Source organism: Trachemys scripta, chromosome 3 (genome assembly GCF_013100865.1).
Source record: "Trachemys scripta elegans isolate TJP31775 chromosome 3, CAS_Tse_1.0, whole genome shotgun sequence".
NCBI classification, from domain to species: Eukaryota; Metazoa; Chordata; order Testudines; family Emydidae; genus Trachemys; species Trachemys scripta.
The window spans coordinates 185,823,092-185,845,595 of record NC_048300.1 but is presented as its reverse complement, the minus strand read 5'-3'; the positions used below and the strand labels follow the sequence as shown (position 1 = coordinate 185,845,595).

At 40.8% G+C, this 22,504-nt stretch overlaps 1 protein-coding gene across 3 annotated transcripts in view; it reads left to right on the top strand.

Moving 5' to 3' along the window:
- Window positions 1-22,504, top strand: part of ATAD2B (ATPase family AAA domain containing 2B) — a 167,823-nt gene that overhangs the window by 131,904 nt on the left and 13,415 nt on the right. For all 3 annotated transcript variants that reach the window (XR_004645254.1, XM_034766601.1, XM_034766600.1), the window contains exon 25: window positions 16,578-17,279. Coding sequence is in view for 2 of the 3 variants with exons in the window: in XM_034766601.1 (XP_034622492.1) it covers window positions 16,578-17,279 (702 nt within the window). In the remaining variant the exon portion in view is untranslated. The remainder of the gene's footprint in view (window positions 1-16,577; window positions 17,280-22,504) is intronic.

Here is a 22,504-nt window from a genome sequence, read left to right as displayed (position 1 = left end):
AGGGGGTGGGTTAGTTGACAAGCCTGAACTTTAGAGGAAACTTTTTAAAGCAGTTTAAAAAAATCTTCATCTTCAAAAAGCGACAAGGAGTCCTGTGGCACCTTATAGACTAACAGACGTATTGGAGCATAAGCTTTCATGGGTCAATACCCGCTTCGTCAGAGTACCGGCCTCTGGAAACTTCCACTACATGCATCTGATGAAGTGGGTATTCACCCACGAAAGCTTATGCTCCAGTACATCTGTTAGTCTGTAAGGTGCCACAGGACTCTTTGTCGCTTTTTACAGATCCAGACTAACACGGCTACCCCTCTGATACTTCATCTTCAAAGTGAGTTACACACACTGTTTTGAGGATTAATTAATCTTATAATGAGGTAGAGGTAAGTATTATTGACATTGAGTGTTTGAGCAGTGGCTGCAGATGCAATTACTACCTAAAATTAGAACTCGGGAGTCCCTGGTTTTCTAGCCTGAGCTCAGACAACAACGTAGATCATGACTATGCCATACATAGTTTTGTATTAGGAACATACAAGAATTGACATGAGCAGTGTTCCATTTAGAGCAATTTCATATCTCTGACATGAGCTAGAAACAGATGTTTCACAGAAAGGTGCAAGAAATCCCACAGTTGACAATCATATATTGCTGATTTTTGAGGCAAACTTCTTAACTACATTAGTTAATGCCTTTCTAAGCCTTTCAGAATTAGGCTTTTATAGCTTCTGATTTAAAAAAAAAAAAATCCTATGTAATGAAACTATGGATGTTTTTGTTACTCTTGACTCTCTGGTTGCTTTTTTAATTCCATTAAACTCTTGTTCTCAATACCTGGTTGCAGTGAGTTTCATGGGCTAATTATAGATAGTGTAAAAATATATTTTTGTTCTTTTTAAATATGCTGCCTTTCAGTTTAATTGAATCTTTTTGTTTTGTGTTATGCTACAGCCAATGGGAGCTCCTGAATTACCTTTTCTGTATTTTTTTTCTTTTGTACACTTCTCTCTCAACACCCTTCATATTTGTCTCCTCCCTAACTCAAATAGTCCCAACCTGTTCAGCCTCTTTGTATGAGAAGTCTTCCTGTGTCTGTAAACATTCTGATCACCAACCATGTTACATTTCTGTCAGGCCAGGAAGGGGGCTACTGAGGAAAAGCCTTTTCTGTTGCAAATGAGTTTTTCTGAGTTCACAAGGTTTATACTTAAATCAACAATTTGACCACGAACACTGCATGTATTAGTACAAGATGGTAAACAAAGTATGTGATTGTTATGCATTAAATTGTGTAAAGTATTGGGTTAAAGGTTGCTGTACATTGTTACAGAATCGTTTTTTTTACTTTCTACCTGTAATTTTGTTTTCCACCTTTTTCTTTTGCATGCTTTATTTTCTGAGCCATGTTCTTTGGTTCTGTGTTTTATTAATTTTCATTTCCCCTTTTGACAGAGAAACCAGTCTTGCAGTGAAAAGACTTCACAACATTCTTTTCTAGCCAATGATTTGAAACATCTGTCTGGATTTTTTTTAATAAACTTAAAGTAAAAGGCTGTACTTTGCAGTTGTTCATAATTACCTCACATTATTGCTATATGAAGGATGGTATTTAGTGGGTCTGAAGAGCCAACTGGATTGGCTAGTCATGTCAACACCTGTAGTAGCTACCACTTATGGAGATGCTCAACAGGAGTACTAAGGCTCTGGACCGTATAGATTGACTGTATATAACTGGACTCCACAGATGGAATTAATCTGTTTTCATTCTCTTTTAATTGGCATAATTTTTCTTTTTAATTTTTGTGTGTGTGTCTGTCCTATCCCAAAATTAACTATTGTGATGATATATAATGATTGGAATGGGAGAAGGTTTATGCTAAATTATGAAAGGATTACATATTTGTGTTTCCGGTCTCCCTTCTTGAGTAAGAGAAGTCAGGTTCATCTTTTGAACACTTGTCTATATATACTTTTGGTCAGTATGCCCCCTGTGTACTCAAGTTCAGATTGTTCTGGCCAGCTGTGTTCATTGGGGTTGCACCTGTGTGCTGAATGTCCTTGTCTCTCCCACCCAAGAGCATATAGGGTTTGGGCTATCCCCAACCGTTCCTCAGTTCCTTATATGAATCATAGAATATCAGGGTTGGAAGGGACCTCAGGAGGTCATCTAGTCCAACCCCTTGCTCAAAGTAGGATCAATCCCCAGATAGACTTTTGCCCTAGATCCCTATTATGGCCCCCTCAAGGATTGAACTCACAACCTTGGGCTTAACAGGCCAACGCGCAAACCACTGAGCTATCCCTCCCACCATCACTGCTTGCCACCGGCTATGAGTTGGAACTTGCAGTGTCCGAGCTTCTTGCCCACTGTGTGGTCTGTCAGTTGTATTGTAAATAGATACGTATTTAGTCATTAGGGTTGATCTTAGATATTTTTGATATCTAAGAAGAAACTTTTTCTTCTTTGTCTGAAATTTTACCAGTACCGTGGCCAGTCATGACTGAACACACATCTCTGGCTTTAGAAACTGCCCTTCATGAGAGACATTAATGCCTCTTAAAATGGGCACACACAATGCTTATTATGTCTGTGATGTGCCATTTGTAAATTGTTCTTAGAGAACTCAAGGCTAGAGTTTCACCTGAAGTCGCTCTTTTTGAGGAGGCCAGTGCATTCCTCTTCAGATCCTGGAGTGGCTGGGGATGAAAATCCTGAGCACTCATCCTCAGATTATTCCTACTGACTTGTCTGCATACGTAGACCATCAGTATCTCAGAAATTACTTGTTTCCAACCTCTTGTCACTGAGGCCCCGGTACCAACACTTTCTATGCACCTACCAACAATACTGGCATACTCCATACTGAAATCCTACACTGTGTTGAGAGACCTTATAGTTTCTTCAGTACCAGACTCACTGGTATTATCAGTAGTAAAGGGTACCTCCTTCGGTGCTGAGCACGTCAGCGGTCTTGAAGCAGACAGTTTAAAAGTGACCATGAGTGGTCAGTAAAAGATACCATTATTCAAGATACATTCATCACGCATGGTCAAACATAGACCCGGAACACCTCAAAGACCAAAAAAAAGTCACAAGTTCTGTTCCAGATCAGGGCAGAGTCAAAGATCTTCATCCAACACATTCCTGATCCCCCGGTCCCTGGGACTAATATATGCTTACCATCTTATTTCATTGTTCTAATCTTGATAGTTATCAGAACGCTCAGACAGGACTCAACCAGAATGATCATGATAGCACCAGGCAAGCCAAGGTTGTTTAGTTCAAAATCTCAGTGAATCTCTCTGTTCAACCTCCAATCCAGTTGCCTCTTCAACCCAGTGTGGTATCCCAAAGACACTACAGATTCTCCGTTTGGGTCCACCTTCCCTGTACCTCATGGCATGGATGCTGGCTGCTTAACATCTGTGGAGATGACCTGTTCATCTGAGTTACAGAATATTCTTACCTACTGTAAAGAGGACTCTGTGAGGCTTGATTACTCTAAGTGGAAGAGATTTGCGGTCTAGGCACACCACCATCAGTTATCTTTGTCAGGTTCAGATACCTGAAATATCAGAATACCTTCTATCGGTAAGAATCTCTGGTCTATCTGTGAGCTCCTTGAGAGTCCATCTAGCAATCATCTCAGCTTTCCATCTGCCAATTCAGGAACATTTGACCTTCTCACACTCTACAGTAACTAAGTTCATGAAGGACCTTATGCAGGTATATTCCCCCAGTTTGGGGTCTTCTCCTCCTTGGGATCTCAACATTGTACTGACTGGTTGATGATGGGTCCAACTGTTGAGCTACTAGCTACATGTTCCCTGTTTAATTTATCCATCAAAGTAGCCTTTTTTGTAGCAGAGAGATCTGCTAAAAGCTGGGAAGATACAAGCACTTGTGACAGGACTTCCATACATGGTATTTCACAAAGATAGGGTGACCTTGAGACCTCACTTGAAGTTCCTGCCTAAGATGGTCTGTAATTTCCATCTCAATCAAATAATATATCCGTCTGTTTTCTTTCCTACATCCATATTCCAACAAATACAAGGAGGAAGGTAAACTTCATAACTTAGGTGTAATTAGGACACCTTCTTTCTACCTAGACAGGTCTAAGCCATTTAGAATGTGCCCTAGATTGTTTGTAGTTTATGGATATAGGGTGAAAGGACAGGTTATATCAACACAGACACTTTCTAGTTGGATTTCTCAATGCATTAAATTGTGCTATGAAATAGCCAATTTAGATCTACCATTGAGGGTTACAGCCCACTCTGAGATTGCTCAAGCAGCCCTGGTAGCATTTTTGAGAATGTTAATAGTAGAGATATGTAGGGCAGCTACATGGAGTTCAGTGTATACATTTATCCAACATTATTCTGGTGTAACATCATCTATATATCTTATGTACTCATTAGCAGGACTGTCTTACAATCATTATTCAGCTATACTCTTAGGTCGCTGCTTGTGAGTTACCAACAATGGAATGTATAAATATATATATGGACAAGCACTCAAAGATATGGTTACTTACCTTACAGTGAATGTGTTTCTTCTAGATTTGTTGTCCATAGAGATTCAGTGATCTGCCCTCATTTCCCACTACTATGGAATCCTGTAACACCTGGATTTTGTATTGGTGAAGGAACTAAGGGACAGTTGGATTTCCCCAATCCACACCTTGCTGCATTTCAGTAGTGTTTGATGTATTCTTAGTCTGTATAGTGTATTTGTAAAGGTGCTGTGTAAGCGTAAGCTATTATATTACTACAGGTCATCTTTGTAGGACCTTAAGATCCATATACTTGTAATAAAAGCAAATATTTTGCCACACTAGGTTGTATCCTGTACAATACGTTATCACACAAAGCTTGTAGAATATTTTTTCATATGCTTTGTCTTGTCATGCGTGTTGCCCATTCATTTCATTAGAAGTTTGTAAAATAAAATGGAAACAAAAATCTGTGAACTGAATGGTGACTGAACTTTCCCTCTTGTGTGAAACATAGACAAAAATAATCTTAATTAGTGTTGGGCTGAGAACAATTTGTTAATAAAGCAGAGGCAAGACTGTGTGTGTGTGTGTGTGTGTGTGTGTGTGTATTGTAATACATGCACATATATATGTATTAATATGAATATAATAGATATATTTTATTTTAATCTTCAAAGTACTTTACCATCATCATCCACCCAGTGCACTTTTATGGAGCTTTTTGAACTTCAGTATCAGTTTTAAAGAATTTGAATGAAAATTATGAGGACATCAAGCTTCTTGCTATGTATAATAGGAAATAGGTTTTTTTTAAAAAGGTGTGTAATTGTTTAGATACCTAAGTGAGCAAGGGTGGAGTAATTGGTGATGGAGAGAGTGGGGCTGATGGGTAGAATCATAGAAATGTAGGACTGCAAGGGACCTTGACAAGTCATTTGTTCCGGTCCCTGGCACTGAGGCAGGGCTGAGTATTATCTATACCATCCCTGACAGGCGTTTGGAGGTTTTTAAGAATGGTTTAGACAATCATGAAGATTCCACAGCCTCCCTAGGTAATTTGTTTCTAACTGTAAGGGTAGTTAAACATTGGAGGTTTTTCCTAAAGTCTAACCTAAATCTCTCTTGCTGCAATTTAAGCTCGTTACTTCTTCTATTCTTAGTGGTTAAGGAGAACAATTTATCACCCTTCTCTTTATAACAACCTTTTGTATACATGAAGACTGTTACCATATCCCCATTCGATCTTCTCTTCTAATCTTGGGGTGAGTGAGCTTGTTTGTGGTTCGTTGTTTTTTTTCTCTTTTGGGTTACTTCAAGTTACAGTGTCAGTTGGAATTGTGTGTTTAGGGACTGTTTGAGCCTTTGTTCCCTAGATCATCTTTGGTCAGTTTCAGTCAGCCTTGAGATCACTCTCCCCCTGTGTGATTGACAATGGGGTTGGGCTGCCATATGAGAGAAGGTTTTAAAAGCCAGAGGCTAAGCAACCAAGAGGAACTAGCAAACGGGGGACAGCAAATGGTAGGAAGGAGTCGCAATATAATCACTGTGATTAGGAAAGGCCACATCGCCAGTTTCAGTGCTGCTCCTGTCTCCTCCACCTGCACCTGTGTCCAGACAAAGACCCTGGCTATGGATGCCTCTGTCCAGATCCTGGTGTGGATTTGTAGACTGTGGCCTGCATTTCCCTTTCATAGAAAACTAGGCTGAGGAAATCGTCCAGTGTGAAAGGTGCCTGCTGGTGAAATCTCTCAGAAAGCAGGTGGGGAGAGCTAGAGGAGAAGGTGGCTAGGCTGAATAGCATCCATGCACACCGAGGTAGGAGGCTATGACTCTGTCACAGGGAGGACACTGGCTGCTGGTTACTTCAGGCAGCAGACTGTGCTCCATCCCTGCTCCCAACCTACTGACCATAGTGATGAAAAACAGTTATTCTAACCTGGCAATAAAGGATGAGGAATTGCCTGCAAAGATGGAGGAGGAGAAGCTGTGTACCCCCAAGTCTGGGAGGATTGCAGCCACCATTGCCAAGGGGTCGGAGGCACCCTTCTGTCATCCTGATGTAGCATCCTGGGAGGCATGCTGCCTGCCAGAGGCCGGTATCTGAGATGTTACAGATGGATTGTCAAGAATCATCCAGCCTTCTGACTACTACCCCATGGATTCATGTAGGCACTAATACTGCAGGGTATGCCCTGAGCAGATCAGAAGTGACTGGCAGGTTCTGGGAGTAAAGGTGAAGTAGCTGGGGGTGCAGGTGATGATTCTTCAATCCTTCTGGTCAAAGGTAGGGGCCCAGGCAGAGACTAACGCGTCCTAGAGGTGAATGCATGGCTGTGCAGATGGTGTCACCAGGAGGGCTTTGGCTTCCTTGACCATGGGGTGCTGTTCTGGGGGGAAGGACTGTTGAGCAGAGATGGGGTTCACCTGTTGAGTAAGGGGAAGAGGTATCTTTGGATACAAACTGGCTAATGAGGAGGGCTTTAAACTAGGTTTGACGGAGGCTGGAGACAAAAGCCCACAGGTAAGTCAAAAACATGGAGACCTGTTGAAGGGCCGGAATCTGCGGGGGAGCATGGACAATTAGAGCAGGGGCAAGAGGGAACATAGAGGGAAATCAAATCAGTATCTTAGATATCTGTATACTAATGCAATAAGTATAAGGAATAAATAGGAAGAACTAGAATACTGGTGAATAAACACAGCTATGTCATAGTTGGCATGAGAGACTTGGGGGATAATACCCATGACTGGAATATTTGTATAGAAGGGTACAGCTTGCTCAGGCGGGACAGACAAGGAAAAAAGGGAGGAGATCTTGCCTTGAGGTTGAGATGGAAATTGGAGACCGATTTGTTGAAAGTCTCTGAGTAAAGATAAAAGGAGTAAAAAACAAAGGTGATGTCATGGTAGGGGTCTATTATAGACCACCTAACGAGGAAAAAGAGGTGGATGAGGCTTTTTTTAAACAACTAACAAAATCATCTAAAGCATAGGTCTTAGTGATGGGGACTTGAACTACCCAGAGATCTGTTGGGAAAATAATACAGCAGGTCACAGATTACCCAGCAAGTTCTTGGAATGCATTGGAGACAATTTTTTATTTCAGACATTGGAGAAATGGGGAGGGGCTGTTCTAGATTTCATTTTGACAAATAAGGAGGCATTGGTTGAGAGTCTGAAAGTGGAAGGCAACCTGGGTAAAAGTGATCATGAGTTCATGATTCTAAGGAATGGGAGGAGAGAAAACAGAATAAAAACAATGGATTTCAAGAAGGCAGACTTCAGCAAACCCAGAGAATTGATAGGTAAGATCCTGTGGGAAGCAAGCCTAATGGAAAGGAGAGTTGGCAGGGTTTTTTTAAAAGTTAAATTAAGGGCACAAAGCAAACTATCCCAGTGCATATGAGAGATAGGAAGTATGGTAAGAGGTCACCCTGGCTTAACCAGGAGATATTCAGCGATCTGAAATTCAAAAAAGAATCACACAAGAAGTGGAAATTAGGTCAAATTACAAAGGATGAATATAAAAAAAATAACACAAGCATACAGGGACAGAATTAGAAAGAACAAGGCACAAAATAAGGTTAAACTAGCTATGAATGTGAAGGGTAACAAGAAAGCATTTTAACAAATACATGAGAAGCAAGAGGAAAACCAGGACTGGGTAGACCTCATTTAGTAACTGGAGGGAAAGGCAATAACAGAAAACGCAGCAATGTCTGAAGTGTTAAATGTCTTCTTTTGCTTCTGTTTTCACCAAAAAAATTAGCAGTGATTGGACTAACATAATGAGCCATAAGTGTAAACAGGGCGGGATCTGCTGCTAAAATAGGAAAAGAACAAGTAAAGAATTACTTACACAAGTTAGATGTCTTCAAGTCAGCAAGGCCTGATGAAATACATCCTAGAATATTTGAGAAACTAGAAGAGATCTCTGAGCCATTAGCGATTATCTGAGAACTCGTGAAAGATAGGAGAGATCAGAGTACTGGAAAAGGGTAAATATAGTATTTATCTATAAAAAGGTGAATAAGGACAATCCAGGGAATTATAGACCAATCAGCTTAACTTCGATGCCCAGAAAGATTATGAAGAAAATAATCAAACAATCAATTTGTAAGCACCTAGAAGAAAATTAGGTAATAAATAAGTCAACATGGATTTGTCAAGAACAAATCCTGTTAAACCAACCTAATATCCTTCTTTGACAAGGTAACAAGCCTTGTGGATGGGAAGACGAAGTAGATGTCACATATCTCCACTTTAGTAAGACTTTTGATAGTCTCACATGACCTTCTCATAAACTAGAGAAATACAACCTAGATCAGGGGTTCTCAAACTTTTTCTTTCTGAGGCCCACCCCAACATGCTATAAAAATTCCATGGCTTACCAGTGCTGCAACAATTGGTTTTCTGCATATAAAAGTCAGGGCAATTGCCTGGGGTCCCATGTCACAGGGGCCCACACGAACCTATGTTGCTGAGACTTTGGCTTCAGCCCCAAGTGGCAGGGTTCTGGGCCCCGGGCTTCAGCCCTATGCGGTGAGGCTTTGGCTCTCTGCCCTGAGCTCCAGCAAGTCTAACACTGGTCCTGCTTGGCGGACCCTCTGAAACCTGCTTGTGGCCCCCTAGGGGGCCCCGGATCCCTGGTTGAGAACCACTGACCGAGATGAACCTACTATAAGGTGGGTGTACAACTTGCTGGAAAACCATATTCAGAAAGTAGTTACCAATGGTTTGCAATAGAGATTGAAGGGCATATTGAGTGGGGTCCCGCAGGTATCTGTTGTGGATCCAGTTCTATTGAATATCTTTATAAATTATTCGGATAATAGCACAGAGTACACTCAGAGTTTGCAGATGACACCAAACGGGATGGGGCTGCAAGTGGTCTGGAGGGGAGGATTAGAATTCAAAATGATCTTGACAAACTGGAGAACTGGTCTGAAATAGATAGGATAATTAAATAAGGACAAATACAAAGTACTCCACTTAGGAAGGAATAAACAACTGTACACATACAAAGTGGGAAATGACTGCATAGGAAGGAGTACTGCAGGAAAGGATCTGAAGGTTATAGTGGATCAGAAACTAAATATGGGTCAACAATATAATATTGCAAAAAAAAAAATCATTTTGAGATGTATTAGCAGAAATGTTGTAAGCAAGACACGAGAAGTAATTCTTCCACTCTACTCACCACTAATAAGGCCTCAGCTGTAGTATTGTGTCCAGTTCTGGGCGCCACATATCAGGAAAGATGTGGACAAATCAGATTGGAAAAAAGTCCAGAGGAGAGCGACAAAAACGATTTAAAGGCCTAGAAAACATGACCTCTGAGGAAAGATTGAAAAAATTGGGTTTGTTTAGTGTGGAGAATCATGGAGTCAGTCGTGTAGGACATAGGCTCCATGCACAGGCCGATGGTTTTGAATCAGTTAATTGTTTTCATATAGAAAATAAGGTATAAACAAATAAGATTAATCTATGTAGCAACAATTGTCCATCTACTTTGCTGTTATCGTTTGGCAGTTACTCATAAGCATAGCAGTAGATATCGATCTTAAGGAGAAATTTGTAGATGGGACAAGGCAATGGCCTTACAAACTAATTCGAGGATGGCAGCACATGCATAAAGGGGAGCATGGAAGATAGCACAAAAGTTCTTGAAGTGGACAAATGGGCAGTAAAGGCTAGCATTGATAGTGGGGCGCCATGTGAAAATAGAATAGATTAGTATGGAGAAGCCAAGCTGTGAAAGGCCTTAAAAGTAAGCCATGGAAGCGTATTTTTGACCTGGTGAAAAAAGGGAAAGCCAATGAATGGACTTGAGAGGAATGGCATGGTCAGTTTGACAGATCAGGAGAATGATCTTAGCAGTAATGTTTTCAGTGGACCTGAGGGGAGTGCTAACTGGGGTCTTGAAAACCTGAGAGGAGAAGGTTGCAGCAGTCAGGATGGGAACAGACAAAGTCTGGAGAGAGTTGTAGCTATATGGACAGAGGAAAAGGGCTGGCTCTTAGAGAGTGTGGAGGAAGATGCAGCAAGATTTGGTCACTGCCTGGTTTACAGGTCTAAGTCTAAGCCGGGGTAGTCAATAGGTGGACTGTGGGCCAAATCCAAATGTCCAGATGCTTTTGAATGGATCCTGAAATCTTTTTATTTACTTATTATCATAATTTTTTTTTTTTTTTTAGTTTCTTTGGAGTCTGGTCCTTGACTATACCTTGACCAAGAAATTTGGACCTTGACAAAAAATAGACTACCCCTCGTCTAAGATAATGCCAGAGTTAAAGACAACATCTAAGTCACAAGACTTAGTGATGTAGACCACAAAGTGGGAGGTGAGGAGAGTTTGGGAAGGAAGGAAAGGAGTACAGGTTTAGCCATGTTTTGGGTGACTAAAGTGAATAGAAGGCAACATAACTGGATTATTGTTTTGATCTGTGCTACAGCTATAATTAATACAGTCAGCAAGAAGGGCTTCCACTGTATAATGTGTCACCAAATACCGTCAATTTTTCATTTTTAATTTTTCAGTGATGGTATTAAATTGGAAATAATATTATCAGTATTGCAACATAAAGTAACTCTTTAAAAATGCAGTGTCTTATTCAACAGATTGGTTCCCTCTGTGTGTGCTGCTTTAGTGACAAAAATAAGTTTTCTGTTTTTTCTTATCAATAAAAGACAATACAGCTGAAAGAGAGGGCATGGGAGGAATTTTTCTTGTGATCACTATGTCCCCGTTAGTTACACCTATGAAGCTAAGCTTGCACAGATGTGGCAAGGCCTAGTTTGGTCTTCAACTTCTATTATGGTGGTGATGCACTAATTGGAAAGAACCCAGCTAGACTTTCTGGCCCTGATTCTCCAAAGCACTAAACACATCTAACTGTAAGCACATGAATAATTTCATTTATTTTAATGGGATTTCTCACATGCTTAAGTATTTGATTCATGGACTCTGATCCCAGGATGAGTTTGCAGTGCTGACAGAACAAATGTATTATGCTGGTGAACTGACCACATCTGATATAGAAATTGGGAGATGATAAATATTTAATCTTTTACTTGCAGCAAAGAACCGACATTAAAGGAACTATGCTTTTTTTGTTTTAAATTAACAGTTTTTAAAAATTCAACTTTCTGATGGAGAACCTTTTAAAAAGTAAGTCCTCTGCTATTTGAAAATTCCTTTAAAGAATTGTTGTAAGGTTTCTGCTCCCCTGCTGTATTTTGTAAGGGTCATAGAACCTTGAAAATATAGGTCCAAAAGGACCTCCAGAGATCATCTAGTCCCTCCTCCTCCTTCCCCCCCATGCTGAGGCAGGACTAAGTATACCTAGACCATCTTTTTGAGTAGGCCTGAGAGCAAGCATATTGGCAGTCCCCCGAAAGTGGAGCTTTCTCTCTGTGTACACCTGCTTCTGCCCCTTCAGTTTGAATTTTTCTGCTTCTGTTATTGGTGAATGCCTTCTTGCAGAACCTGGAGAAGTGTATATGAGCTGCACCAAAGTTGTGCATGATACGAATGCAGCTGATCATTAACAATACAGTAAAATTGATATGTAGAAAGTGCTGTTGAATACACAAACTAAGCTGGGAGAATTTTTTTTTTTTCTTTTCAAAACTCTTTCAGCTCTAGTATTCTTAGAGGTTACTCGTAACAATAGTATATACGATTTTCAGGTAGAATCATAGACTTTAAGGTCAGAAGGGACCATTATGATCATCTAGTCTGACCTCCTGCACAATGCAGGCCACAGAATCTCACCCACCCACTCCTGTATCAAACCCCTAACCTATGTCTGAGCTATTGAAATCCTCAAATCGTGGTTTAAAGACTTCAAGGTGCAGAGAATCCATCAGCAAATGACCCATGCCTAGGGTGACCAGATGTCCTGATAAAATCGAGACTGTCCCGATATTTAACCCTTTGGCCTGCGTCCCGATCAATGTACGATCGGGACGCCATTTGTCCCAATATTCGGGTAAGGAGGCCAGCGGGAGGGAGCACCCACGGGGAAAAATTGCAGCCAAGCTTCCCCCTCCTCGCCTCCTTCTCCTCCTCCTCCTCCTCCCCCTCCCCCCAGCGCGCCGCGTCCCCTCTCCAGCACTTCCCGTGGCCAAGCAGCTGTTTGGCAGCGCTTAGCGCTTTCCAGGAGGGCGGGGTGGGTACACAGCGCGCTCAGGGGAGGAGGCAGAGAAGAGGCGGGGAAGGGGGTGGAATGGGGACGAGGTGAGGGCGCTGCAGGGGCGGAAAGAGGCAGCAGGTGGGCGAGCACTCACCCGGGAGAGGGAAGTCAGCACCGTAGGGGTGAGTGGTGGGTGAGGAGGCAAGCGGTGGGTGGGGGACTGAGGAGGTCGCATCAAGCAGGGGGATGAGGAAGGGCGCAGTGGGGGGGCTGAGTGGGGAGGGGGTGGAGCCCAGGAGGAGCAGGGGTGGAGCCCAGGAGGAGCAGGGGTGGACTGTGGGTGGGGCCAGTGTGTCCCAATATTTTAGTGTGGTGATCTGGTCACCCTACCCATGCCCCACGCTGCAGAGGAAGGTGAAAACCCCCCAGGGCCTCTGCCAATCTGCCCTGGAGGAAAATTCCTTCCCAACCCCAAATATGGCAGTCAGCTAAACCCTGAGCATGTGGGCAAGACTCACCAGCCAGACACTACAGAGAATTCTTTCCTGGGTACTCAGATCCCATCCCATCACAGGCCATTGGGCATATTTACCACTAATAGTCAAAGATCAATTAATTGCCAAAATTAGGCTATCCCATCATACCATCCCCTCCATAAACTTATCAAGCTTAGTCTTGAAGCTAGATATGTCTTTTGCCCCCACTGCTCCCCTTGGAAGGCTGTCCTAGAACTTCACTCCTCTGATGGTTAGAAATCTTTGTCTAATTTCAAGTCTAAACTTCCTGATGGCTGGTTTATATCCATTTGTTCTTTTGTCCACATTGGTACTGACCTTAAATAATTCCTCTCCCTCCCTGGTATTTATTCCTCTGATATATTTATAGAGAGCAATCCTATCTCCCCATAGCCTTCTTTTGGTTAGGCTAAACAAGCCAAGCTCTTTGAGTCTCCTTTCATAAGACAGGTTTTCCATTCCTTGGATCATCCTAGTAGCCCTTCTCTGTACCTGTTCCAGATTGAATTCATCCTTCTTAAACATGGGAGACCAGAACTGCACACAGTATTCCAGATGAGGTCTCACCAGTGCCTCGTATAGCAGTACTAAAACCTTCTTGTCTCTACTGGAAATACCTCGCCTGATGCACCCCAAGACCACATTAGCTTTTTTTATGGCCATATCACATTGGCGGCTCATAGTCATCCTGTGATCAACCAATACTCCGAGGTCCTTCTCCTCCTCTATTACTTCCAACTGGTGTGTCCCCAGCTTATAAAAAAAAATTGTTATTAATCCCTAAGTGCATGACCTTGCACTTTTCACTATTAAATTTCTTCCTATTACTATTACTCCAGTTTACAAGGTCATCCAGATCTTCCTGTATGATATCCTGGTCCTTCTCTGTATTGGCAATACCTCCCAGCTTTGTGTCATCCGCAAACTTTATTAGCGCATTCCCACTTTTTGTGCCAAGGTCAGTAATAAAAAGATTAAATAAGATTGGTCCCAAAACCGATCCTTGAGGAACTCCACTAGTAACCTCCCTCCAGCCTGACCGTTTTCCTTTCAGTACAACCCGTTGTAGTCTCCCCTTTAACCAGTTCCTTATCCACCTTTCAATTTTCATATTGATCCCCATCTCTTCCAATTTAGCTAATAATTCCCCATGTGGAACCGTATCAAATGCCTTACTGAAATCGAGGTAAATTAGACCCACTGTGTTTCCTTTGTCTAAAAAGTTTGTTACCTTCTCAAAGGAGATCAGGTTGGTTTGGCATGATCTACCTTTTGTAAAACCATGTTGTATTTTGTCCCATTTACCATTGACCTCAATGTCCTTAACTACTTTCTCCTTCAAATTTTTTTTCCTAGACCTTGCATGCTACAGATGTCAAACTAACAGGCCTGTAGTTACTCGGATCACTTTTCCCCCCCTTTCTTAAAAATAGGAACTATGTTGGCAATTTTCCAGTCATACGGTACAACCCCTGAGTTTACAAATTCATTAAAAATTCTTGCTCATGGGCTTGCAATTTCATGTGCCAGTTCCTTTAATATTCTTGGATGAAGATTATCTGGGCTCCCCGATTTAGTCCCATTAAGCTGTTCAAGTTTGGCTTCTACCTCAGATGTGGTAGTATCTACCTCCATATCCTCATTCCCATTTGTCATCCTACCATTATCCCTAAGCTACTCATTAACCTCATTAAAGACTGAGGCAAACTATTTTTTTACATATTGGGCCATGCCTAGATTATCCTTAACCTCCACTCCATCCTCCGTGTTTAGCGGTCCCACTTCTTTCTTTGTTTTCTTATTTATATGGCTCTAGAACCTTTTACTATTGGTTTTAATTCCCTTTGCAAGGTCCAACTCTACATGGCTTTTGGCCTTTCTCACTTTATCCCTACATGTTCTGACCTCAATAAGGTAGCTTTCCTTGCTGATCATTCCCATCTTCCACTCCTTGTCGGCTTTCTGCTTTTTCTTAATCACCTCTGAGATGCTTGCTCATCCAGCTTGGTCTACAATTCCTGCCTATGAATTTTTTCCCCTTTCTTGGGATGCAGGCTTCTGATAGTTTCTGCAACTTTGACTTGAAGTTATTCCAGGCCTCCTCTGCCTTTAGATCCACAAATTCTTCAGTCCAATCCACTTCCCTAACTTATGATTTTCAAGGTGAATGTGTCCTTTTAAGAACTTTTTAAACTAAAAAGTTAATGACATTTTTTATTAATGTTGTAGTTAGTAAAGGCTTGAAACGAGTTACATTATCAGATTAAGTGGCACTATCAGGGAAGACTTTCTCAACATTACATTTAGTTATGTTTCTCTGGCCTCTTGTCATTTAATGTGCAGCACTCACATGGTACTAGCATCTTCAGAGCAACTTTATGAACACTGATTTTCATAACTGACCCGGTGAGGTGGGTAGGTATAGTTAATGGACTTAGTTTCTTTCATTTTGAAAGACTGTCACTTTGAGAGAGCTTCCCGTTAATACTGATTTGTGCTGGCAGTATCTCTCCAGAGAAAACAATGTGACCACTTTAAGTATAGCAGCCTTCATTTTTAGATGGAAAAGCTCTTGCAAAGTGGTTATAACTTGCCAAAGAGCATAAGTAATCTGTATCATAGCAGAAATTGGAATCCAGGAGTTCCCATCTACCTGTCTTTTGCTCAATCTACTAAAATACACTTTTTCTCATCATCTGTGGTCTTACAAGATACACTGAAATTCGACATTACAGGTGAATACTCTTCCTGAGCTATTGTTTGAAGTTTATATTAGGAACATAACCAAAAACCCCTTTTGAGATTGGGGTTCCGCTGTCATAGACAATGCATATACACACTTAAAAGATACTGCCCCATCCCAGACAGTATGTAATCTGCCTTGAAACAAAGCATACAGTAGAAGGGAGGACAAGGGTAATGAAAATAAGGTCATGGGGTTATGTAGTTTAATTCTTGCACAACATAATAGTTCCAAGTCATCTGAAGATTTAAAAAAAAAAAAAAAAAAAAGTGAAGTAAAATTGGCTTTTCTCAAATTCTGCATCCCACAGCTATAATTGTCTGCCTGATGTTTAGTGGTCTAAATAGAAGTAGGTTTTCATGAGGAATGTGAAGAAGGAAAGAGGAGTGGCCTTACAGATTAATTTAATTAGTGCTTCCTGCATACTTGGCTAGTGTAAAATATCCACGATGGGTGGGACTTTCAGAAGTGGTCGGCATTGGCCTGACTCTGTTCTCATTGAAGTCAGTGGGAGTTCGTTTTGCTGTTGATTTCAGTGGGAGCAGAATTAGCTCAGTGCTAATTTGAAAATCCCCCACTGTGGAAAGTTTGAGAATGGTGGGTGTCAATTATCTTAACCCATGTGTTGCAGATGTGTGTGCATTTAAAAGTGACATGTTTTCTGTCTCTTCCAATTCAGTTCGAATAAGGAGGAAATCAAGACGACGTTCACAGTGGGGTAAAGGCATTATTAAAAAGAGAAAAGTCAATCTGAAGAAAGATGAAGATGATGCAAAATTTGCTGATGATGAAAATCATGGGGAGGGCAGGAAGCTGCTGGAGAATGGGGAACTAGAAATCAGCACAGACTGCATTGAGGAGAATGGAGAGGAAATGGGAGATCTGTCTATGACAAACGATGAGTCCTCTTGTGATATCATGGATATAGATGCAGAACAGAGACTTAACAATGGGACAACAGGAAAAGAAAACAGTTTCGCATCAACAGAAGAAGAGAGTTCAAATGAATCCCTGTTAGTAAATGACAGTCTTACTGTGAATGCTGAAAAGGAATCAAGGAAGGAGTCTCCATCTAAGTGGGACTGCGTGAATGGTGAGGCATCTGCACACAGCTTAGAGGGGATACCTGTTCCAGAATGTCAGAATGGTAAAGCAGAACCAGTTGATGTTTCAGCATGTGACAATGATGATGTGCCTCATAATGAGCAAAAAGCTGTGTCTGAAGATCAGCCAAAGGAAAAAACAGAAGCTTCTGGTGAAAATCAGGGAGCTGATTTGGTGAAACAGTCTAATACTGAAGTACCACAGTACAGCAATAATGAAAAGACACCAGTGAGCAGCACAGACATTGAGACTAAAGATATTGAACCTGATAAAGAAGGTATGGTTTGTTTTCAGTATGTCCAGTACTGAGATTAATGCTAAAGTAAATATAGATGGGTATTCTTTTTGTTGCAATAGCAAGTGAATAGTGTGTTTTGTGAACTGCAACCTGAACATTTTGAACATCTAATATTCGTATAACATAATTCCATCCTGAGTTAAACGTCCTTTTTGGTCACATTTCCTTAGATAAACAAGTCTGCCTCAGTACTGACAGTGTTCTATATGCTTCTGTATGGTTTCTGTGGGGAAACTGCAAATATACAGATAACGTTTTGTGATACTGAAAATAATGTGGTTTTTTTTTTTTAAATTCCTTCCACTATTAGTATGGGACTTAGTATGTTGTGGGTTCATAGTGCTTTTTGATCTAGGCATTTACAGTGTCACTGTTTGGGTTTTAATTCAATAAAATATAGAACATACATAATCTTACAGGATTTCCTTATTGCAAATTTGAAGGATTTTGATGAAATCAGGTTGAGAGTAGTATATCTTTAAAAAATTTGTAACAAAAGCTTTTTGCCTGAGGTGTATATGTTGCTTTGCAAGTGATGATCTCTGCTGGGAGCAGTTTACAATCAATAGATAGACAGACATTGCAGAGAAAGGACAATAGACAAAGAGGTGGGAAGGATAATGGTGAATAAAAGCAGAGAAACAACATCTCTTGGGGGCCCAAGGGGAAGAGAGAAGTAAAAGGTGTTCGTTCGCTTGCTTTTTTGTTAGCTGTTCATAAATACGTAAAAGAACAATGTATCTTTAAAAGGTTAGTGTTAGGGTTTGCAAAATAAATGAGTTTTAATAAAGGTTTTTAAATGATAGGTGTCGTTATTCCTCAGTGTATAAAGTTAGGAAGTGTTTTCCAAGGATAGGAGTAGCATGGAATAAGGTACAGTAATAAGTGATAGGAGGAGATGAAGAGCATGTGTAGATTAGAAACTTGAGCAAGGCAGTGTACATGAGAAGATGAACAGGAAAAAGTGCTGATTTGTCAGGAGTGGATTTTTGCAGGGCCTTGTAAGTTAGGAACATAAGCTTCAACTTGATTTGGAAGGCAAGTGGTAGCCAGTGAAGGGACTCAAACTGGGGGCAATGTTGTCTGAGTAACAGAGGAGGAAAATACTTTTAGAAATTTAATTATGTATAGACTGAAGAAAACCAAAGTGACAATCAGTATTGTAAGAAGAGAAGTGGGTTGAATAGTTGAGGCAAGAGAGAACCTATGGCAGGACAGGATCAGAAGTAGCAATAAAGAGAGAAGTGGGCTGTAGTCCACGAAAGCTTATGCTCTAATAAATTTGTTAGTCTCTAAGGTGCCACAAGTACTCCTGTTCTTCTTTTTGCGGATACAGACTAACACGGCTGCTACTCTGAAAAGAGAGAAGAGTAAATCGTGGGAGATGTTGTAGAGAAAGAACCACTAGAGTTTGGCAAATGCTTGGATGTGGAAGAAGGAGAGAAAAGTCAAATATGACCGAGTTTTCAAGCTTTGGTGTCAAAAGAGATTAAAAATTTACGCAGTGTTGGAGAAGGGAGGGCTTGGGAGGAAAGATGAGAAATTTGGTTTAATCAGGTGGAGAGATTTGGAGAATTTGCCTTGCATCTGCACTTGATGTTGCTATATAGAGGAGATATAATAAACCCACTTTTGCAGTGACTTGAAAAATTATTGTTGGGAACTAAGGGCTCGGTTTTAAAGTTGAGCTATTTCATGAGTGCCTTTGAACTGTACAGTTTTTATGAACATAAATAAACTATATATCATAATGAAAGTGAAGACAAATACTATGTATTGGTTGAACCTTCATGTTTATATATTAAAAAAATGAACCTGTGCATTTGTAAAAATCTCAATGCACAAAGCTTCAGCAAACTTTTGATATCGTAAATGACATGATTCAGTATACTTTAAAACAAAGAATAATTTATTTTTAAAACTTAAAACTTTTTTCTCAAGTTTTTACTTTAAATAATATATCCATCTACTTGTCTAAACTCCAGCAGAGTTGTTGTTTTATCCTCTATCTAAATGTGGGGAAAAAAGTTTAAAAGTAACTTTATTTTTCACAAAAATCTATCTGGGAGCATCACACCATTAAACCATTGATTTCAGTGGCTTAAACTTTCTGTAGGTTTGTGAGAATTCCACATTTATCCATACTTCTCCCTACTTTTTTTTTAAATTTCACCCATGGAAAAATTTGATCCGAAATTTTTGGTAGCATTGCCTGTTCAGCCTGCACATGCGTCCGTCACATCTCCGTGCCCTGTACCAAGGCAATGTAGCGCAACCTGGGTAAACAGCCTTAAGTTCTTTCTCAATCTCATTTGAACAGAGAGAGTTTAGTGTGTGCCTGTTTTCCTCTTTAGAGTTAGAATGTAGTATATAGTGTTAGTTCTTTAGTTAGTTGGTAGGATTCTTAGTACTTTATAGTTGTTGGAACTGTTATTCCCTTTTTATTGGGGGAATTTTGTTTTTGTTTTTTCCCTTACTGAAGTGTCAGGTTTTTTTTCTTGTATCTGGGATGCCAGGCTCACCAGATTTTAAAACGTGCCTCTCCTGTTGAAAAGTGATTCCCGTCAGTTATGAGCGTTTTCAGCATATTGTTTAGGAGACTCTCATATCCCCAGCAAGTGGAATATTTGCACTTGTTTTAGGGGAAGATCCCACAAAAACAGGGAGATTTAAGTATAATGTGTTAGTGATGGAGAAAGCCTTAAGACCGACTTTGGAGCTGGGGACAGGAAACCCCCTAACCAGGAGCCCTTTGCTTCCGTTAATGTCCTGTCGACATCGAGATCATGATCACGAGAGCTTCCAAGGTGAAGGCAGCGTTGAGATCCTGGTCTCTGACACACTCCATTAGCAAGGTACCTATAATTGCTTCCTTGGTACCAAGAGTTTACCACTCAAAGACTAAGGAGGGGGGCAGGTAAATGAAGGAGAATGGGAAGTTCTTTCTCCAAGAAGATTCAGGAACCAGAGACCTCAGGGCCCTGTGAGGAGTGCTGTTGAGGCGCCAGTACTTTGGGTACCATGAAGCACTTTAAGACTTCATCTAAGTCCCATACCTTGCCGACAAAGGGTATGGAATCAGACTATTACTGTGGCTGCCATCAGAGCCTATGCTAGTAAGAGAGTAGCCTCACTGGAATCTGCAGTACCCTCAGACCCATGATCAACAACTCGGACAGTGACATTGAGAACAACTTCAGTGCCTGTACCATGTTCGATTGTGCTCCAAGTACCACAGGAGTTCCGGTACCCTCCTGAGTCTCCCCTCCTAGCAACTTCCGGACAGCTTTCAGTACTGAGAGCTGCTCAGTCACCAGCTGTGCATGTTGTATTCAGATGCACTACTTCCCAATTTCTACCATTCAGAAAGAACTGTTGTAACTTTTTACAATATGTAGAAGAGCATTCGTAGTCAGACTCACAGCTTTCTGTTCAAGGCTTTCCAGTTTATTTGCTCAAATAATAGTATTTGCTCAAGGAGGTGTTGTTCTCTGCAGATGGAAGGAATACAAGTTCTCTGCCTATTAATACGTGGGATCATCAGCAATGGCTACCTCCCCCCGTGCCTTATGGACCTCCTCTTTGGCCTTATTGGGACCCATGGGCAGAATACTATCAGCAGTTTTCAGGGTCCCTAATTCAGTCTCATAAGGAGCCTAGAAGACCTCATTTTCCAGTACCTTCCATTCCTCCCCTCTATGCTGAATCAGCAGAGGAGACCTTTGTGGAGCAAGTGGCGAAGGTGGACAAGGAGGTCACCAACCATACAAATATCTCTTCTTCATTGCCTGATTTAGGCAGTAATGCTTCCATCATCATCATTAGCTGATGACTTTCAGCAGTTCCAGGACCTGCTGAAGCAGATGGTGAACACACTTCAAATTCCCCTGGAAGAAATCCAGGATTCCCATCACTAGCTTCTGGACATATTACATACTTCTACTTCAGCGCTGGTGACACTACCAATTTAATGAAGCTCTCCTTGAGCCAGCCAAGACCATAGGGCCAAATTCCAGCAGCAGCACACCCTACCTGCAAGAGTGCCAATTACAAAATATTACACCTGGGCCAGGGATCCCGAGTTTTTGTTTTTACACCTGACATCAAATTCTCTGGTCATGGACACAGTTAATGAAAGGTGTAGACCGCATATTCCTAAAGCTGCCCCATATAACAAGGATCAGAAGTGTCTGGACTATTTTGATCATAAAAGCGTCTTTTTGGTGACATTACATATTAGGATTGCAAATCACAAAACGCTAATGTCGAAATATGACTTCCTGAATAACCAGAAGTTTAATGCTATTATTGACCATTTACCACAGGAACATCAAGATCAGTTTAATGCCATAATTAGGGCTGTCAAATGATTAAAAAAATTAATCGTGATTAATCGTGTGATTAAAAAATAATAATTTTGCAATTAATCGTGTGATTAAAGAATAGTAGAATATCATTTATTTAAATATTTTTGGATGTTTTCTACATTTTCAAATATATTGATTTCAATTGCCACATAGAATACAAAGTGTAAAGTGCTCACTGTATACTATTTTTATTACAAATATGTGTACAGTAAAAAACAAAAGAAATAGTGTTTTTCAATTCACCTAATACGAATAATGTAGTGTAATCCCTTTATCACGAAAGTTGAATTTACAAATGTAGAGTTATGTACAAAAAAAAAATAACTGCACTCAAAAATAAAACAATATAAAATTTTTGAGTCTACATGTTCACTCAGTCCTACTTCTTGTTCAGTCATTCGCTCAGACAAACAAGTTTGTTTACATTTGCAGGAGATAATGCTGTCCGCTTCTTGTTTACAATGTTACCTGAAAGTGACCACAGGTGTTTTCATGACACAATTGTAGCCGGCATCGCAAGATATTTACGTGCCAGATGCTCTAAAAATTCATATGTCCCTTCATGCTTCAACTATCCTTCCAGAGGACATGCGTCCATGCCGATGACGGGTTCTGCTTGATAATGATCCAAAGCAGTGCGGAGCGACATGTATTTATTTTCATCGTCTGAGTCCGATGCCACCAGCAGAAAGTTGGGAGGGTTTTTTTTTTGTTTTTTTGGGGGGGTTTTTTGGTTTTTGTTTTGGGTGGTTCGGGTTCTGTAGTTTCTGCATTGGAGTGTTTCTCTTTTTAGACTTCTGAAAGCATGCGCCACACCTTGTCCCTCTCAGATTTTGG